We start from the raw sequence: 18,029 nt of genomic DNA, 5'->3' as shown, positions 1-18,029 counted from the left end.
GTTCGCTGTGAGCACATGATCATGATCATACGCGGACTTACACCGGGTAACCCCGTCTAACTCCCCCCCTGACCCCGAGGAAATCGCGACGGATCTTGCTAGTTTGATATTCGGGGAGAAAGCCGGCGATGTCTGGACACATAATGTGGAGATTCCCCGTGGGGGGGATCGTGAGGAGAAGCTCCAGTACCATGTGTCGACACTACTGTATGGAAGTGGAGACACCCTTCCAGCCCTCATTGTGCAACTACTACTATTGGCCTCCAAAGTGCTCAAGTCGTTCCGAGACCTGCATTGCGCTTCCCGAAGAGGCAAATCCGCGCGCTTGTTCGTTGACGCAGAGAGGGGCTCGGGATTCTTCTACCAGAGCTATACCTCGCAGAACGGCCGAACGGAGCTGAATTCTTGGGTTCCTGACTGAGAACAGGAAAAGGAGGCGCGCACAACGCGTGGCTGCCTCGACCTCGGAAAAGGACTACATTGAATTCGTCACATTAACACCAGTCAGCCAGCCGTGCGGGGTCTCTCAAGAGGCAAGTGTCACTCCAGAACGACTTCGGAGTATTGTTGAGTCCAAAGCAAACTTCTCCTGTGCACTTAGTAGTTCCCTTCCTCAATTGTAACTTCCTTATGTGCCCTTCCACCGATTATTCTTGTTCATGATAACCTACTTGCAACGTCCCTTCACACTGATTCTTGACCAAAGACAACATGGCAGTGGTAATCACCAAGAGCCCTACGGCCCAATGGGCCCCTGGGTCTGTGAATTTGCCAGTGGCGGAATTTCCTACGTCTACCCAGGATATTCTGACAAACGCCGAAGTCATTGCAACAGAGATCATCGACAGCTTGAACCAGGCCCTGCGGGACAATGATTCCAAACGCGTTGGGGATCTCTTCTGTAAGGATGGATACTGGCGCGACCATGTTGCTCTTTCCTGGGACCTCGGTACCTTCAAGGGTAAAGACAAGATCGTCTCGTTCCTCGCGGGTGGCCACAACCTAACTCGAGTCGAGATCGACAGGTCATCGCCAGACTACGTTCCCCAGCTCACGGCTTTCAACCCCTTTGGCAACGTGCAGACCATTCGCGTGTTCACCATCATCACCACCAAGCATGGGTCCGGCCGTGGATTGGTGAACCTTGTCCAGGAGGATGGAAATTGGAAATTTTGGACGTTCTACACTGCGCTTGACGAGCTCAGGGGCTTTGAAGAACCACTTGGTCCCAACAGAGCGAAGGGCGTCCAGCATGGAGCTATCTTGGAGCGAAGGAATTGGCTGGACAGACGAACGGAGGAAACCAAATTTGAGAACAGCAGTCCGGATGTCATCGTTATTGGTTCGTCGTCGCCTTGAACTTTGCGAATGGGAACATGGCTCACCAATCTATAGGTTGTGGACAAGCGGGACTTACAATACACGCTCGTCTCAAAATGCTGGGGGTTCCAACCTTAGTCATCGACGCAACGGATGAAGTCGGCGATGGCTGGCGAAACCGCTATCATCAACTTGTGCTACATGACCCCGTGTGGTTTGACCATCTCCCCTACATCAACTTTCCGAAGCTGTGGCCAATTTACACGCCCAAGGATAAGTTAGCAGAGTTCTTCAAAGCGTATGCACAACTTCTTGAGCTCAACGTCTGGACGAAAACTACTGTCGACTCTACCAGCTGGGATGATGACAAGAAACAGTGGGATGTGGTCCTAAAACGCAGGCGCGAAGACGGAAGCACAGAGACGCGTACTTTACACCCCAAAAACATTGTGCAAGCAACCGGACACTCGGGAAAAGCCAACAAACCAGACATCAAGGGCATTGAGACCTTCCAGGGTGACAGAATCTGCCACTCTTCCGAGTTCAGAGCCGCCAGGAAGAACAGACAGGGCAAGAAGGCCGTCGTGATTGGTTCATGCAACTCGGCCATGGACATCTGCCAAGCCTACTACGAAGCAGACTACGACGTCACGATCGTGCAACGATCCTCAACAGCCGTCGCTGGGTGCGACACAGTTGCCAAGTTGCTTCTAGGCGGTCTGTACAGAGAAGATGGCCCGCCACTCGAAGACGCGGATCTGCTCCTCTGGGGAGTGCCCACTGAGGTCCTCAAAGCGAATCACCAACAGCTTACCGCACAGCAAATTGAGCGAGATGCGAAGCTGATAAACGGCCTCCAGAACGCTGGCTTCAAGGTCGATTTCGGGCCTGATGACTGCGGAATCTTCATGAAGTACTTTCAGCGCGGAGGCGGGTACTACTTTGACGTCGGCTCGGCGCAGCTGATCGCGGATGGAAGTGTCAAAGTGAAGCAGGGACAGGAAGTCTCGGAGATTATGGAGCATGGGTTGAAGCTCACTGATGGGACGGAACTCGAGGCTGATGAGATTATCATTGCTACGGGGTATCAGAATATGCGGACGACGACGGAGCAGATCTTCGGTACCGAGGTAGCGGATCGAGTTGGGGATGTGTGGGGATTTGGTCCGGATGGGGAGTTGAGGGCTATTTGGAGGAAGACGGGGCAGCCGGGATTGTGGTTGATGGGGGGCAATCTTGCCATGTGTCGGTATTACTCGAGGGTTCTAGCTCTGCAGATTAAGGCTCAGTTGGAGGGCTTGAGTAAGTGAGGAAGAGAGATGGTGAAGTGCGTATGGACTGGTAGGCAAAGCGATGTGCTGACAGCATGAATAACGTAGAGTCACTGACAAGTACTGATCTGGGAATAATTGATCCGTGCAGTTAACTCAGACGACGCTCGGCCACGTGTATTTACTCCTAAACATCGAAGCTTATACTACTCGAATTACCTGGCCGAGTGTAGCATTTCTTCTGCGCTCCGCACCATCACTAACCCGCCTATCACGATTCAACCAGCAGTCAAGTTGTCACTTCTAATGCACTGATACATAGTCAAGCTGCGGAATGTTCAGAACCGCCCCGTTACCTTGAAAACGACACCGTACATGAGTAGGAATCGGGTGGCATCAGCAGTAGTTAGGGATTAAGTCGGATTTATTGGTCGCATACAAAAACAGTCCAATTCAAAACACGGATCTCTTGCGAGTGGGCCGGAGCTGTTGCTGCTTTGGCGGGGGTATTTCAGAAAGAAGTCCTGTCGCTCACAGGAGAGACCATCATAGCTGCCCAGATAGTACTCGAGTCAGGCCTGTAATAAGATAGAGATAGCTAGGTTGCTCCTTGCTAGATTCACAGTGCGCTGGAATATTAGCAAGCCAGAACAAGGTTGTTATCAATTCAACAGCTCAGTATTATAAGTCTAACTTTACACAAGGAAGGGAGAGAACAGGGAGATAGACTCACTTCATTACCCAGCCTGGGCCTAAACAGCTGATCGCCGTAGTTACTATTATACAATCATGTAAACCTTATATTCATTCGCCCCTTAATCGACACACGTTGATGTCCCAGACTAGAGGAAGCATGATTGGGGAGGTTAAATGCGGGCTCCTAAAGTTGCCCATGTACATAAATCTCAATTCCGCTTGATGCGAGTGCATGTCTTATCTTGTCTATAACTAGCGCTGCATGAGGAACCTCTTTGGGGTCACGTATCACCGCTATGATCGATAACAAGTAGCATAACATAAGGCCTAGCTGACCTGGTAAGGCTTTCTCGCTCAAATTCAATACTGCTATAGGAGTAGCGCCAAGGACCCAGGGTTATATGAAGCTTAGCTAAGCATGGCTTTACTTTGTAACATCCTTGTGGGAAATAGGGCGGCTCTAGGCCACAGCAGTGCTTGCAGGATTATCTCACCCTTGACCAGCTGAGTACACAGCCTTCATCTAAACCGTGCCAAGTCGGCTGCTCCAGGTCAATTATGCAAAGCACGTATTACTTTTCATGCAGGCCGAACTCGCCTTGCCTATGCATATGATACCTATGAATTTCACGGCACAGCCGCAAGAGATTTGATCGATAAAGGCGATAGTCCCGACGAGGAGTGGAAAATAACTGGTGATCTACGATGATTGAAAAGTTGGAAAGACGCTTTGCACTGGCGGCTGAAAAGCAGCTGTTAGGTTTTCACTACTGCTGTATCAAAGTTATTCAATTTCCTCGTCAACTTCGATCCTCGAAACGGAACTAAGTGCCAGGTAGCCCCCGACGCAATATCTGGGCTAGGCATGAATTCCACATCTGGCGATGCGGTGCTCCCCAAGTGTGTAGGGATACACGGCATGAGCAAGTAGCGACAAGCGCGGCAACGGCCTCACACGTAGGAAGAAGCCCTCTCCGATCCATCCCTAACCACATTCATAAAACGTTGTCTGGGGCGGAAGGCAAGAAAGTGGGCAGCCGGCGGCCTTGTCGGGGAGGCATCGGCAGCAGAGAATGGCGAGACTCCAGAGCCGAGCCTGAGCCGACAGCACGCTTGGGGTGAAGCGGACCAAAAAAGGACGTATCCAAGGCAATGGAGGCGGTCGAGGCCAAGGCCAGAGGCAACCGCCGGGACGGGCCGTCCATGCAACGGAAGCATAAACAGAATCTTCTTAACCAATGCGATTAATTTCATATTGACTATATCTCTCGACAAAAATATCATCACAACGACTTGAAGCTGACTTTTACAAGGAAGGGTATGAAATATATAAAAGTCCCGGAATTAGATGCCAGGTTAGCGTTTTTTTGGACACTTACAATGTAATCCAATCAAGTTTCAATGCTTTTCAGTGGAGGGGATCAAAAGAAAATATATAAGATTCGTTGGACTATACGCACAGATGGAAGTTTATCAAGTCAAGCTGAATTACTTTAAAGTGAAATGAATTTCAACTAGCTCAATGTGAATCACAACGACAGCTATACATGCAGACACTCTTATACCCAAGTATGACACGGTCAACGTAGCCCATTGCGGTAGACCACTATTCTATCAGCACTCTACATCCGCTAACTCTGTAGTTACATACATTGTTCATCCGCGAACTGGTTCCACTCGTATGAAACAATTCCTTCTTCTATCGTCCGTGTCGATCTGTACCAACCTGCGCAGCTTTCTCATTTTGAGCCACTGGAGCTTCTGACACTGAATTTCAGAAGCGCCAGTGAGTCAGATAGGCGCATGGCCAATGGGTAGAGCTGGAGGTGCGCTATTCAAGGAGGATGAAGTCGATCCCGGCTTTGTAAAATATATGTACTGCTGTCAACCCCACTACGCCACCGCCGACACTGATGGCAAGAGAAGATTAATCTTAACAAAAAATCATTTTGAGTATTTCAACGCGAAACATACTTGGTAGTATAAGCGCTGAAATCCATGGCTGGAACGAGGCTATGCTGTTAGAAAAGAGACCGTGAGCGGGTGACGTGACATTATATCAGGTACGCACACCAGCTGGTGCTTACTGCTCGAGTAGCGGGCGTCAGGCCTCTTGAAAATTTTAGGCCTCATGAATTGCGACATAATATGACTGGAAAGACTGATGAGTTCGTGGCTTACCCACTTGAGGGGAGGCATAATAACCACATGCAGGTTATCAACCTTCACAGCAGCGGCAGTGGAGAGGAGGACCAGGTAATTTTCCATGTCTATAAGTGAAAGAAGGAACAAGACGTTGCAAAGTATACCCATTTTATTCCACGCTGAAATTAAATTGCTAATTATACCGTACAAATACCAAATACCTGCCACTCCTAGAAGTATCAAGTTCACGCAACGAACGAATATTGCTAAACATACTTGACCCAACATGCGTGGCAGATATGCCCATGGATCTATTAAAGGCCATGAGAATAATAAAATCAAGTCTCCAAGATCAATCATATCCTTGGGTGTTCTCTGGCCGACTTGGATCTCAATGATCTCCATTTCGTCGTCGCTAGGTTTTACTCCGCCTCGAAATTTGCCCTTTTCATCACTCGGCTACTGAGAAGAAATCATCGGGAATCAGGGGGTTCATCATTGTACTTAGTCACCATTTCCTTTCTGTGGCTGATGTATTGGAATAATATGTATTTAAAGATGTTGCAACTGCCAAGCTTCTCCAGTATGTCATTCACAGGTGGCCCGAGAGGAGAGTACAACGTTGACATAGGAATCTCCCGTTCAACCATCAGACCAATAACGTACACCCTTTGGGACAGAGATTATTGATCAACATGTTGAATGCTATCTTCGGCATAAAATTTGACTCTGTCGATCACCCATTTGTTACCAAATCTCTCAGACTCGGCCAAGATACAAGCCGCACAGGAACGTTCCCATTACAATATTTAATACAATGTGGGCAATACACGTAAGAGTGTTTTATCGGTTAAGATGATGGGACTAACTCCCAAAAGGCTGCAACTACGGAACGGCTATAAATGGGAAGTCGGCCAAGAGTCGCACCCAGCACACAGGCGGTGTGTCTGGGACACGCAACACATAACATTTCGCAGGAGCTGTACTGGGCTCGATTCCACTCTGGTGAGTTTCATCCTCTGATTCAACTACTCCCGTCCACAACATAGACGCATGGGGAACAACTACTTGGGGATATTGTCGACACATACGGAGTTGATCAAGGACACTGAAAAAAGCCTGGATACCGGCCATGACGATGATGTGCCTGATTGTCTTTCAATTATGCTCCCAGTCCGCATCGAAGAGGAGCTTGATGATCTTGAGATGGCCGTACTCGCCTCTGCCTTTATGATTGGCGGCAGTAAGTACAAGTACTCCTAACTTTTGACTATGGAGCCGAACAAGACGATATGGTAAGATACCATAAAAAGCATTACACATCTTTGCTGATTTACTTCAGGATTTATGGCACTGTGTCAGTTCTGGAGACCTGGACAATGCACCATGACGAGTTACTACACTCTGACTCAATGACCTTTAGGGTGAGTATAGACACAGCACCGGAATCAACAACAACTATAAGCAGCAAGCTAATCTTAATCTCACGTCTATGCAGAGCTCAAACCTTTCTGACGTAACTAAGCGTGACCATTGGGTGTTCGGCGCCAAGCGGCGTATTTGTCCCGGGATGTGGGTAGCGGAGCGAGAACTTTGATTGACTAGTACACGCATGCTCTGGGATTTGAATATGAAACCGGCATCAGGCCATCCGATTGATTTGAAGAATATGACGGGCTTTCTGGGAGACCGCTAGTGCCTTTCCACACCTTCATGGAGCCTAGACATAAGAGTGTAGGGAAGGTCCTTACAGCTATAGGTGTCAACTAGAGCATTAACCAAGGCAAAATACAATAGGACACTAGAAAAGGAAAGAAGAGTGGGTTTCCTAGGTGCAATAATAGAATGAGAGACAATTCCCAACCGTCTGCTCCGTATTCCCGCGCATGAGATCTTAGGGATTCTGGACAGTGACTATAACCCAGGGTGATGAAATCGAATATCGAAGGGGTTCTTTCTTTCTTCTCTGTACGGATTTGTTTTTTGGTAGACTAGTCCTACAAGTCGCCAGTCTGTGTTGTCGATTGGTCAGCATAAGTGGCGCGGACCTTGACGTCACTCAGGCACCAACCCAACTTGATGCTTGCGACCAGCAATTGGGTGGGTCAAGAACTCACTTACACGTGGTCATACTTGCCACTGATCTGCAGCAACTCGGAGCTGGTTGTGGACGGACTGCTTGAATTGATTAGGAAGCTAAAACGGAAAGTCACGTTGTATACTAGGAACAGGGCAGAACAGTCAACACCAGCTATAGGCGACGCCAGTGTTGTGGCGGTGCAAGGCCTAGACCTCGACCTGCAAGTCATTGCCATTTGAATTCACTTATCCAGATCGCATACAACAACTCTGCTTCGCTTGCACAACCGCCCACCTCACCTCCTTCAAACCTGCGTGCTGAGTACGGAGGCGAGCACGCCCGAATACTTCCTTCTGCTGACATGGAGAATCATCGCTTCATAACCTCTGCTAAGTACATACAACCAAAGAGGAAGCGCTAACTCCGAGGTTCGCTTACGTAGTCACCCCGGGCCCGCTTCTAGGTCCGCCCCAGTTATTCGCCGCTAGCCAGGGTTAGGATCGCGCTCAAAAATTGAATCGTGACAATCCGGCAATGGGGAACCAAAAAGTTTCCAGCTCAAGCGTACACTATCTGGCGACTTCTAAAGCAGAATCTACGACTTCGAAGGACTCCACGTCTGAGATAAGCTTGTGAAATGCTGTACGCAAGTGCCCAAGCAGCAATAAGCTTGACTTGCAGGAAGGTTTGCGGCTGAATCTCGACTTGCTGGCTTCTAGGACAATGCTGGATCTGGCCGTCTCTATAAAGGCCCGTCCTGGGTCGCATTCTATGCTTATTCTAGCTATTGGGTCAGCGAAGTACTTTGGTATCTTCGCGCATAGAGACGAACTAGTTCTCCTTGCGACGACTCGGCATTGGAGCACGACGTTCAAAGCCGGTCGACTGGTCGAATGCACAGTCCTCCGCATATGGAGAAGCCTCCCCTGTTCGCGATTTACGTCACAATGGAGATATCTATCTGGCATTCTCCGAGAAGCGTCAACTCTGTCCGTTGAACATCGAGGACACTGACGACACAGCATCGGCGTTTTTTGCTCTATGAACGGGCCGGGCGACGGTGATAAACCAGACACAATCGTGGTGCCGGCATCTGTTCGTATTGGTAACAGATGTCCGATTTGACTTCATCCTGCAAATCCTGGGGTGAATTGAGTTTGGCTTGCCTGCCGTTGGTGCTTGTGTAGCGGCACAGGCACACAGCCACAACGGCGAATAACTTACTAAAAAAAGCAGCAGTTCGACCTATCTTTTATTCGCCGCCAGCCACTTCCACTATGCAATGTCCACCCTGCTACAGGTAAGCACCCCTGCATTATCGTTTCCATAGCAAGCTCTGGCCGCTGGGCCGCCCCAAAACTAACCGAATGATCGCTGATCCCATCTGACGGTCTCAAATGTGCCGGCTGGCTTACGGTGGCGAAGCTACGCCAAGTTGGCTTTTGCTGCGCTCGTCACGGTACTCCTGGCTGCCGTCTCGAGCAGATTGGCTCGCTAGCTACCTCAACTGCATCCTGTCAACGAGAGCCTCTATTTTCAGGTCTGCCTTTTCAGTAATTGGCTGGATCATACAAGACCCTGTGCTGTCTCCCAAGCGGGCGGGCAGGCCTCTCCCATGTCCTTCAAGCAGCCAAGGTTCATTTTTGACCCCTCTGCGCTGCTTGCTGCATCGCTGCACCGCTAATGACAGGGTGTGCGCTGAGTTTCTATCATCAGCCTCGCTGTAATACCCTGTCGCTCCGCCGCCCAATGAGTCTTGGTGGGATGGCTGCAAACCTTCGCTTTTCTTAATTGCGGACATTCCTCTCATCTTCCATCCTCGGTAATTTTTCTTGTGTCTGATGCGACTTGCTTGTGGCTCTGTATCATATTGTGACTGTCCAGCTGCCATCGTTGCGTTGCAGCCAATATTACCAAGTACACATGTCTCCCTCACGATTGTACGATGTGTTCCTGCGCCTGCCACCAGCGACAGCCATCTTACTGCTCTCGGCGTTGTTTGCGACGACTGAGGGGCATGCGCTGCCGCGCCAGACGAAGACGGCGGAATACTATGAGTTAAACGTTTCCGCATGGCAACCCCTACCGACAGAAGCCCCCATCTCGCCTCTCGAACTACTACGAAGACAGGAGGAAAACACAATATGCGGTTACCTTGGCGGAGACTCGGCATTGCCCGCAACATGCTCAGCTGGGTCGCATTGCGTACTTGATAGCGACAATGGAGTTGTTGGATGCTGTCCGAACGGAGGAACTTGCACTACCGGAGTTTTTACGGGCTGTGTCGATTACAACAGCGGAGCGCAGACCGAGGCCAACCCATATGTCTACACGTGCCAAGGGTCGGACGTGTGTTACAAGAACGAATTCGATGGTGGGTACTTCCAATATGGGTGTGGAACGGCTTCAGACCTAGCGACCACGGTCCAGACGACGGCCAGCGGCATTACAAATAGCTTGACGTTGGACAGATCGTCCGTGGCTCTGACGGGATCGCCTACCTCATTATCTGAGCCGACTTCAATCAACCCTAGCACCGGAACGAGAAGCTACACCAGGTCGACGAGCTCTAGCAAGAGCTCGACTCTCTCCTCAGAATCATCTTCGAGTTCCACGTCAAGCTCGACGTCAACCATTAGCTCCCCTTCCTCGTCCAGCCAAGCGTCAAGCACGAACCCCCCAACGTCTTCTGGAACCACCGACGCCGGGTCTTTGACATCGTCACCCAGCCCGACTGTGGCACCTGCTACTGGGCAACACTTTAATAGGACGGGGGCTATAGTTGGGGGGACAGTTGGTGGGGTGGTGGTTCTGATTGCCTTGGCCGCGACATTGATATTCTGCTTGCGGAAGAGGCGAGGCAACAACCGTCAAGGACCTGGACCAGCCCCTGGTCCCGCGCCTACGACGGAATATCTCAGGTGAGCTTACCCTTTCAATACCATGGCAATTGAATTCAGATGTACAGAGAAGCTAACAATCTCAAGCCCAATGCGATCACATGGCGCAGCTTTCGCTCCATTGCCAACATGGCAAGAAGATGAATCTCAACAGCACTATGCGCCATCAAACTACAGTTACCCGAGCAGTTTTAACGGCTACCAACAACAGGATGTCGGAAACGTGACATCAGTCAGCGTCGGTGCCGGAGCAGCACAGCTGCCACGATATAACCCGGCTCACGTGGCAGGGGTCGGTAGAGGCCTTGCGCCAGTTGAGGAAGAAAGCATACCAGACAACACACGCGAGATCGATGAATTTTCCAACGGCTACAACAATGCCATGGGACGGATAAACGACGAGGATATACGTCCATTGACTGAAGATGAAGCTGAGTCTAGGACAGGTTCAGAGTCGGGAAGCCCATCGAGAGGTGGTGGCAATAGACCATTGTGGCAGCAGAATCGACGGCAGAGTCGAAATTTGATGTGGATGTAATTCTGACGACGCCATCTGAAAGACTTGATATTACATGTATACACTGGGTACGAGCGAGCAGGTGCGATTTAGTGCCATGTCAAAGCAAGGAAGTGGCAGGATTCAGGCAACCATCCTACGGGATCTGGTATATAATACGTATATATTCAACGACATATTCAAATAGTACAAAGATGGTTTTACACCTTAGCTTGTCGGTCTACGTAGGATCAACGATCTAAGGAAAACTTCTTGTTTGTAACCGAGAGAGCAGTATCTTACCGTGAGGATAAGGGTATTGAAGCTCATCCCTAGAGATACGTGAAGCCGACACTGGAATAACATCTCTGCCCCCCTATAAACTCATCACGAGGACCATATTTGGACCAGATCAGCCCAAATATAACTATTACTCGAAGCATGTGTGAAATTAAGTGTTTGGTGACCTCAATCACATTGATGGATTTCATGATTTTATATGCTCCTATTAGCTATTCGATAGATATGAGATATAGTAGTAGTATCCCTGCAAATTGTTGTCCCCAAGCCTGCCAAGGGATATTCTGCCTCCAGATACTGCAACACTCGTTAACGTAGCAGAACTGTTTTGCCTTAGGCAATGTCGGGATCTCTTGGTATATATTATCCCCTATCGAAATCTCAAGTCGTGCAAGCAGCGATCAAGGGTTCAACACGATGTTCCAACATGTTTAGTTTTGTGGTAAACACTAGATACTCTGTTAGGACATATATATACTATCAGCTTACTGCTCCAACCTGAAAATCCCTGTCGTGTGTATATGAGAAAGATGCGGTAACATCTCAATTATGTTACTCCAAATTTGCTCATCAAACCTTCAACAACTTCCAAACAGAGCATGCAAAGGCTCCATGTCCTTTTCTTCTTAAATACCAAAGTGGTATAAAGAATCAAGTCCTTCATAGCAGTGCTATATATTATGCTGTAACATTGCCATGAATTAGTCTGCTTTTTGAGATACCAGACCCAACCTCCTCGGCACAAAGGCTCGACATACTATTTGTCAATGAAGACCGCTTCAGATACTCAACTCCCGTTGCCGTAAACACGTATACACAAAGTCACGTTGGCCTTGTCATCAATCATTCATGCGTGTACCATAACTATTATTGGACCAAACTCACAAGATTCTGCCTGTCGACACAGACTGTCATCTCGCTGCCAAGAAGCGGTCTTCAATCCTATAGTAACATATATATATATATTCTCGTTTGGACTTCTTTTGGGCGACCTACTTGGCGGTGGGAGAAGCTCCAGAAGCTAATTGTTCTTGTGCCTTATGAAGATGTCAAGTACGGGTTTCAAAGTTTTGAAGTAGCAAAATTCGGAAATACGTAACGACGTTGTGGAGGGTGTTAAGATGACGCGCAGTCGAAGTAGTCCTACCTACAATGTAAACAGCACCGTTACTCTGAAGGATGTTCTTCGAAACTTGTGGTCGTCTACAATTAAGTAATAAACCTCTTCACCTCAGTTCACCTCAAGCTGAGGGTCTAGTATATAAAAGTAACTCAATAAACATGTTGTTGTGTGCCCCAGGCGCACTCATAGCCCTTCCGTAGCTGCAGCCTTTGGTACTTAGTACTATCATCATCATTACCAATACAAACCCTTTGCCTGTATTGCCAACACAAGTAGAGTTGTTTAGAATACCAATCATGTATCAACTCTCTACTCATGACCACCAACACCATTCTTGCGGTGGCAAAGTACAGGTAATTATTTCACTAAGCCCACCGCAACGAGGGTAGCTTCGGATATAGGCGAACAGCCTTCATTTATAGTCCTAAACCAAAAAAGAAATTGCATGTAAACAGGACACAGCTTGATGGCAATCTACCAAACAGTCAACCGCCTCTTTCTATATAAGTAAAAACCAACCAATCCCTATCTACATAGTAACTCAACATAGCACTTCTATTCCTCCAGCAAGCTTTCCACATGCCCGTCATCAAAGACAAGAATTTGAAATCCCAGAGGAAAGATCGTCAACGTCCCATCCTCAGCGGTAGGCTCAACGATGGTCTGTCTGACATCGATGACCGTGTCACCGACGGGGACGAGCTCCAAGACAAACGGACCATCGGGACAGATAAAGTCGCCAAATCCAGGCATAAGCTCAACATCGAATGGGAGCGGTTTTGCATCGGTAGACACAAACCGCGTGATCTGAGATTGTCGCTGGTTTCCCTCCGTTGCAACTGTCAAATTCTCAAGATCTGTTTGGAAAACGTCCACAGCACCCTTGTTCTCAACCTTCTCGTTCTCACCAGCTGTGAAGAAGATGGACCATCTGAGGCCCACAGTCTCGGAGAGGAAGTTAATTTGATAGAGCAGGGTGTTTTCGTTGCCGATGAGTGTGGTGTCGACGGACTCGAGTGCATCTTCGGCAAAGTCTGAGAGAATCTGGTTTTGTCGTGACTCATTCAGACTATGACTTGCAATGGCATCGGGCGTGTATATGAGCTGTGCAGCTCTGGGGAAATCTTCGAGGGCAAGATCGAGTTGATCATTGATAAAATCCAAGTGGGGGACTTGGCGTTGAGCGACGAATAAGCGGCTGGTTTGAACTGAGGCAATTGTTCCAAAGACAACCAGTATTGCTGAATACTTCACGGTGTCTAGGACTGGTGCTGTGTGGAATTACTTTGCAGGTCACTGAAAAGGCTTTGGGGAAGGGAGGATGAAGATAGGACTGATTGTATTGATGGTTATGCTGATCTAGATATTTGAAGGGCCGCGCACGATAATTATATATGTGCTCACTCTATCAAATCATGTAGTCAGTCAAGAGATCACATCATTTGATCTCAGCCACTCATACTCATCGACGAGGCAGAGCACCAGCCCAAGATCACGAGCCTCACACTGGAAAGCATAGTATGAAGTTCGATACTGCCATTACGCTGATGTTTTGTTTCTCGTTCTACAAGCGCTTAGGCTTGTATCCAGGGCTAGCCGACTCAGCCGCCTCCCAGTTCAGAAGCTTGTTACTAGGTTCATCACGCCTTACCTTGTTCAAGCTGCCAAGCGAAGCCCGGACTGGCATCCTCGCACTAAAAGACAATTTCATTTGAATTACAAGTCCGACCAGAGGAATAACCGATCCAAAAATAAGTCGCGTAGAAACCTACGTCAAGCCCATCATATCGAAGTCGACGGCGCAACTCAACTCATCCAAGGAGCCACTGCCTCTAGCCATGTACGCCTACCAGGTACTTACAAGAGTAAGCAGTATTTCCCACTGTACTTTGAAGGAAGCCGCAGCCTCCTTGGCAATACTTGCACCAATACTGAAACGTCGGCATCAGTGTTACCCAGGTCTCGAGAGTTAACGCGACTGTGTTATTCAAGATATAGGGGGGCAGTAGGGGGGCACTTTAGGGGAAGCCGAGGTATCTCCGCTGCGGCTTAGGACCCCGCGCTTTAATTATTTCGGGGCAAGACGCGTCTTTCGGACGCGTTTTGTCCAGGTCTTTTCACCCTAGATTATTTATTGACTTGAACAAACCATACAATGACACAAGAAGTGACAGAAACGCCGATTGCGCAGACCGTAGATATGGCGACAAATACCAACGGGACTTCGGCTCCCTCAAAGCGGCACGAGGAATACCAATACCTCGATCTTGTCCGCGATATTCTAGACGACGGCGAGCATCGCCCAGACAGGTCCGCCGGTCTCTCCCGAATTTCTCTCACACAGCCTTCTGACCATCATCCCACAGAACCGGCACAGGAACGTATTCCGTATTCGCACCAACCCCCCTCAAGTTCTCCTTGAACTCCAACGGCACCCCAATCCTCCCTCTCCTAACCACAAAACGTGTCTTCCTCAAAGCCGTCATCGCCGAATTGCTCTGGTTCATCGAGGGCAACACGTCGTCCCTGCCCCTGTCAGAAGCGGGCGTCAAGATCTGGGACGGTAATGGCTCGCGCGAGTTCCTCGACAACGCGGGGCTATCGCACCGCGAGGTCGGCGACCTAGGGCCCGTCTACGGCTTCCAATGGCGCCACTTCGGCGCCGACTACGTCGACTGCCGAACCGACTATACGGGCCAGGGCGTCGACCAGCTCGCCGAGGTCATCCACAAGCTCAAGAACAGCCCGTACGACCGGCGCATCATCATGAGTGCGTGGAACCCGGCCGATTTAAAGAAGATGGCGTTGCCGCCTTGTCACATGTTTGCGCAGTTTTACGTGTCGTATCCGAGGACGGCGGGTGCGGGAGGGGAGGCAAATGGGGAGAAGAAACAGGGACACCTGCATTGCCAGTTGTATCAGAGGTCTTGTGATATGGGCCTGGGTGTGCCGTTCAATATTGCGAGCTACGCGCTGCTTACACATATGATTGCGCATGTGTGCGAGCTGGTTCCGGGGAGCTTGACGCACGTCATGGGGGATGCGCATGTCTATGTCGATCATGTGGATGCGCTCAAGGTGCAATTAGAGAGGGAGCCGAGAGATTTCCCTGTACTGGAGATTGCTAGGGAAAAGGGTGGAAGTATAGATGGGTGGAAGTATGAGGAGCTTTTGGTGAAGGATTACAACCCACACAAGACGATCGCGATGAAGATGTCCGTATGATGTTAAGCTTCAGGGCTTCACGGGACTCCGGGAGTCTGGATACAGGTTAATGGAAATATGACTTAGAAGTTAGCCGGACGTATATTGAACGGGGATGTCAGATCGGACCAACAGTGGTAGGTTGGACGGTTGGAACAAACAAAATAATATTAAATACGCCGTAGGTGTTAACCCTCGGTACCTCTACAAGTACTCCCTTAAGGGGCTATAGATGATATAGCGGGCCCTTAAGCCGCGTCGGGCGGTTATACAGGTAAACTTGTAGCCAAACGACTACTAAACCTCCTGTCCCTCCCTAAGTCTGTGCTACAACCCCTGCCTGAACTACCGATAAGTGTGGTAATGTGGCACTTAAATTCGTCCTCAGGGGTGGGATGCTGCTGATGTGCAGAAGATGCTCGACTATTTTTTTGTCGCGACAAGTCGTAGTATCTGCTAATTGGGGTTCTCGTCGAGCGTATACATCTCAACCATACGCTCAAGTGGATAGACCGTAACGTGGTCAGACGCTCGCAAGAATCGCGGCGAGAGGGCGTGCTGCGCGCCTTCTATCGTGAGGGGACGGGTTCGCCGACGAGCGTTATCGGAAAGGCGAGGTCCGATAAGGGGTCGGATTAACGATTCGAATTCTGGACCGGCTGTCGAGTTATATTCCGCCGACGTAGTGCTTGACGGTCGACTGGCTAGGATGCTCGTAATCCTAAACTGCACCAATCTCCCTATTATCGCTAGGTAGGCGAAGTCAACAAGGTGGGCAGCGCGCCGTAAGGGTTGACTAAACCCCCTTGTGTGTCAGCTGCGGGATTCGAACCCGCGACTCGTCACCGACCCAAGTGGGCGAGGCTCAAATCGGGACTTATCTACCAGCGAAGTGACCAACTACACCAGCCGACTGGAACAAACAAAGGCGGTGCCAGCATAATTGGGCAAGGTGATAGATAGAGTAATGAAAGCCAAGCTCATGTCCTTATCCTTTATTTATGTTGAATTTGAGACACTTACGGTTTAATTCCTGTATTCCCACATATAATAAAGTCTAAGTGCTTGGAAAAGAACGATGCCACAAATCAGTCTAAGCAGCACGTCTTTCACTTCCAACGTATGGATCTGTAACCTTAGGTGCATATTCTTTTCCACCATGACGGTCTCAAGATGGCGAGAGCCCACCGTCCCGACGTTGACTAACACAGGAAAATATAGATTGTGTTTTGGATAACGAGAGTCTGAAGCCTATGAAACCAGGCCTTTTACCGGTCATAGTGGAGAATATCTCTGTCCCTAGTAGTGAAGACAAACATTTTTCAGCTCGAAGAAAGTCGAGATTGAGTGGAACGCATTGAAAATGCTCGGCCATGATTTTATGCTCATTATTGGGTTTCGCGCTAGAGCTCATAAACGTATACATAAGCCGACCGCGATGACAATGCTTCGTAGCAGGACTGTACAGCAGGTTCAGTTTTAGAGACCGTACCCACAAAGCTGGGAGGCTGTGTGGAATGATGTGTTGTGTTGCTAATGTGGATGGATGAGCCCAGGCGAAAGAGTACAAACAGACTTGCACTGGATATCCTACTTTTCGACAAGCTCGAGCTGGACCATCTATTGGATAAGTTTTCCAAAGAAGGTTTAGAGTATTCGAGGAAGTTCTGCCCTTTGATAGGTATTATAGCCTGCTGAAGGGGTTTGGGGCTTTCTCTCAGGGATATTCCGCTTTCGTGAGGCCTGTATACTCGATTTCTACGTAAGGGCTGGTCGATCGGACTCATTGCAAGCTATAACAAATCATATAATTGAATGTGTCTCTGGACAAGCCAGAATCATCAAGGGGCACAATGGGCCACAAGAGCTTTTTAAGTACATTAAGTCATGCAGCGACAACATACGTACCGTATCGGGGCTGATAGTGTGGATGATCGGCATGGCCGAAAATACTGGATGGTCCGGTAAGTGGCTGTTATACTTCAGAACTCCAATCACGAGCATCAGAGAGCCAGCAAAAGGGTTGGTGCGGTCCGACATGACCTTCCATATAGTAGCTTTGAATACCGTATCCATCTCATGAGATTCTCCAACAAACTCGGCACAGTATCTGCAAGTGATGGCCCGGTATCATGGGTGAGCTATCAGGGGCTTTTTCCTACCTCCAACGCCAAGAAAGTATGTGGTTTCTCCTAAATCGCCGGCCAAATCCTGTCTCGGAGTTAAGGACTTAGCGGTCTTATGTCCCATTACTTGCAAACACCGACTTATCGTTTCATTATTACAAATGATCTAGAATGCGAAGCAGTCTGAATGTAGAAATTCTGCTACTTTCACGGGCACGTGAGTGGCAGTTAAGTTCATCTAGGTGGACTCACCATCAATTTCAAAGTCCATCGGACGGTACATAAAAGGGGCCACACTCATTGTTCAACGAGTTCATCGTTACGTCCATATGCATCAAGAAAATCATCGACATCACCAGCTCTTGATC

General features: G+C 49.0%; 5 protein-coding genes and 1 non-coding gene across 6 annotated transcripts; 3 read left to right on the top strand and 3 right to left on the bottom strand.

The window, feature by feature from the left end:
* Positions 1-711: 711 nt before the first annotated feature.
* On the top strand, positions 712-2,630 carry BCR38DRAFT_342136 (dimethylaniline monooxygenase (N-oxide forming); the record flags this gene model as incomplete). Its single annotated transcript, XM_040855927.1, has 2 exons — positions 712-1,342; positions 1,396-2,630. The coding sequence occupies 2 exons, from the start codon at positions 712-714 to the stop codon at positions 2,628-2,630; spliced, it is 1,866 nt and encodes a 621-aa protein (XP_040716321.1).
* A 5,149-nt stretch (positions 2,631-7,779) lies between these two features.
* On the bottom strand, positions 7,780-8,704 carry BCR38DRAFT_432048 (uncharacterized protein). Its single transcript, XM_040860143.1, has one exon. The coding sequence runs from the start codon at positions 8,535-8,537 to the stop codon at positions 8,082-8,084; it is 456 nt and encodes a 151-aa protein (XP_040716320.1). The 5' UTR covers positions 8,538-8,704; the 3' UTR covers positions 7,780-8,081.
* Positions 8,705-9,435: 731 nt separating this feature from the next.
* On the top strand, positions 9,436-10,950 carry BCR38DRAFT_457396 (uncharacterized protein; the record flags this gene model as incomplete). The annotated part of the gene is made up of 2 exons (XM_040862038.1): positions 9,436-10,433; positions 10,500-10,950. The coding sequence occupies 2 exons, from the start codon at positions 9,436-9,438 to the stop codon at positions 10,948-10,950; spliced, it is 1,449 nt and encodes a 482-aa protein (XP_040716319.1).
* A 1,936-nt stretch (positions 10,951-12,886) lies between these two features.
* On the bottom strand, positions 12,887-14,171 carry BCR38DRAFT_408901 (uncharacterized protein; the record flags this gene model as incomplete). The annotated part of the gene is made up of 5 exons (XM_040858319.1): positions 12,887-13,579; positions 13,715-13,736; positions 13,794-13,837; positions 13,983-14,025; positions 14,104-14,171. 5 exons carry the CDS (start codon positions 14,169-14,171, stop codon positions 12,887-12,889), a joined length of 870 nt encoding a protein of 289 aa, XP_040716318.1.
* Positions 14,172-14,531: 360 nt separating this feature from the next.
* Positions 14,532-15,556, top strand: BCR38DRAFT_457395 (thymidylate synthase; the record flags this gene model as incomplete). Its single annotated transcript, XM_040862037.1, has 2 exons — positions 14,532-14,641; positions 14,698-15,556. The coding sequence occupies 2 exons, from the start codon at positions 14,532-14,534 to the stop codon at positions 15,554-15,556; spliced, it is 969 nt and encodes a 322-aa protein (XP_040716317.1).
* Positions 15,557-16,346: 790 nt separating this feature from the next.
* On the bottom strand, positions 16,347-16,449 carry BCR38DRAFT_t165. The gene has a single exon. It is a non-coding gene; the product is annotated as a tRNA-Thr (tRNA).
* Between the last annotated feature and the right edge of the window lie 1,580 nt (positions 16,450-18,029).

Source organism: Pseudomassariella vexata, assembly GCF_002105095.1.
Source record: "Pseudomassariella vexata strain CBS 129021 chromosome Unknown BCR38scaffold_6, whole genome shotgun sequence".
Taxonomy (NCBI): domain Eukaryota; kingdom Fungi; phylum Ascomycota; class Sordariomycetes; order Amphisphaeriales; family Pseudomassariaceae; genus Pseudomassariella; species Pseudomassariella vexata.
The sequence above is the reverse complement of the archived record's forward strand: the minus strand, read 5'-3'. Positions and strand labels throughout refer to the sequence as shown.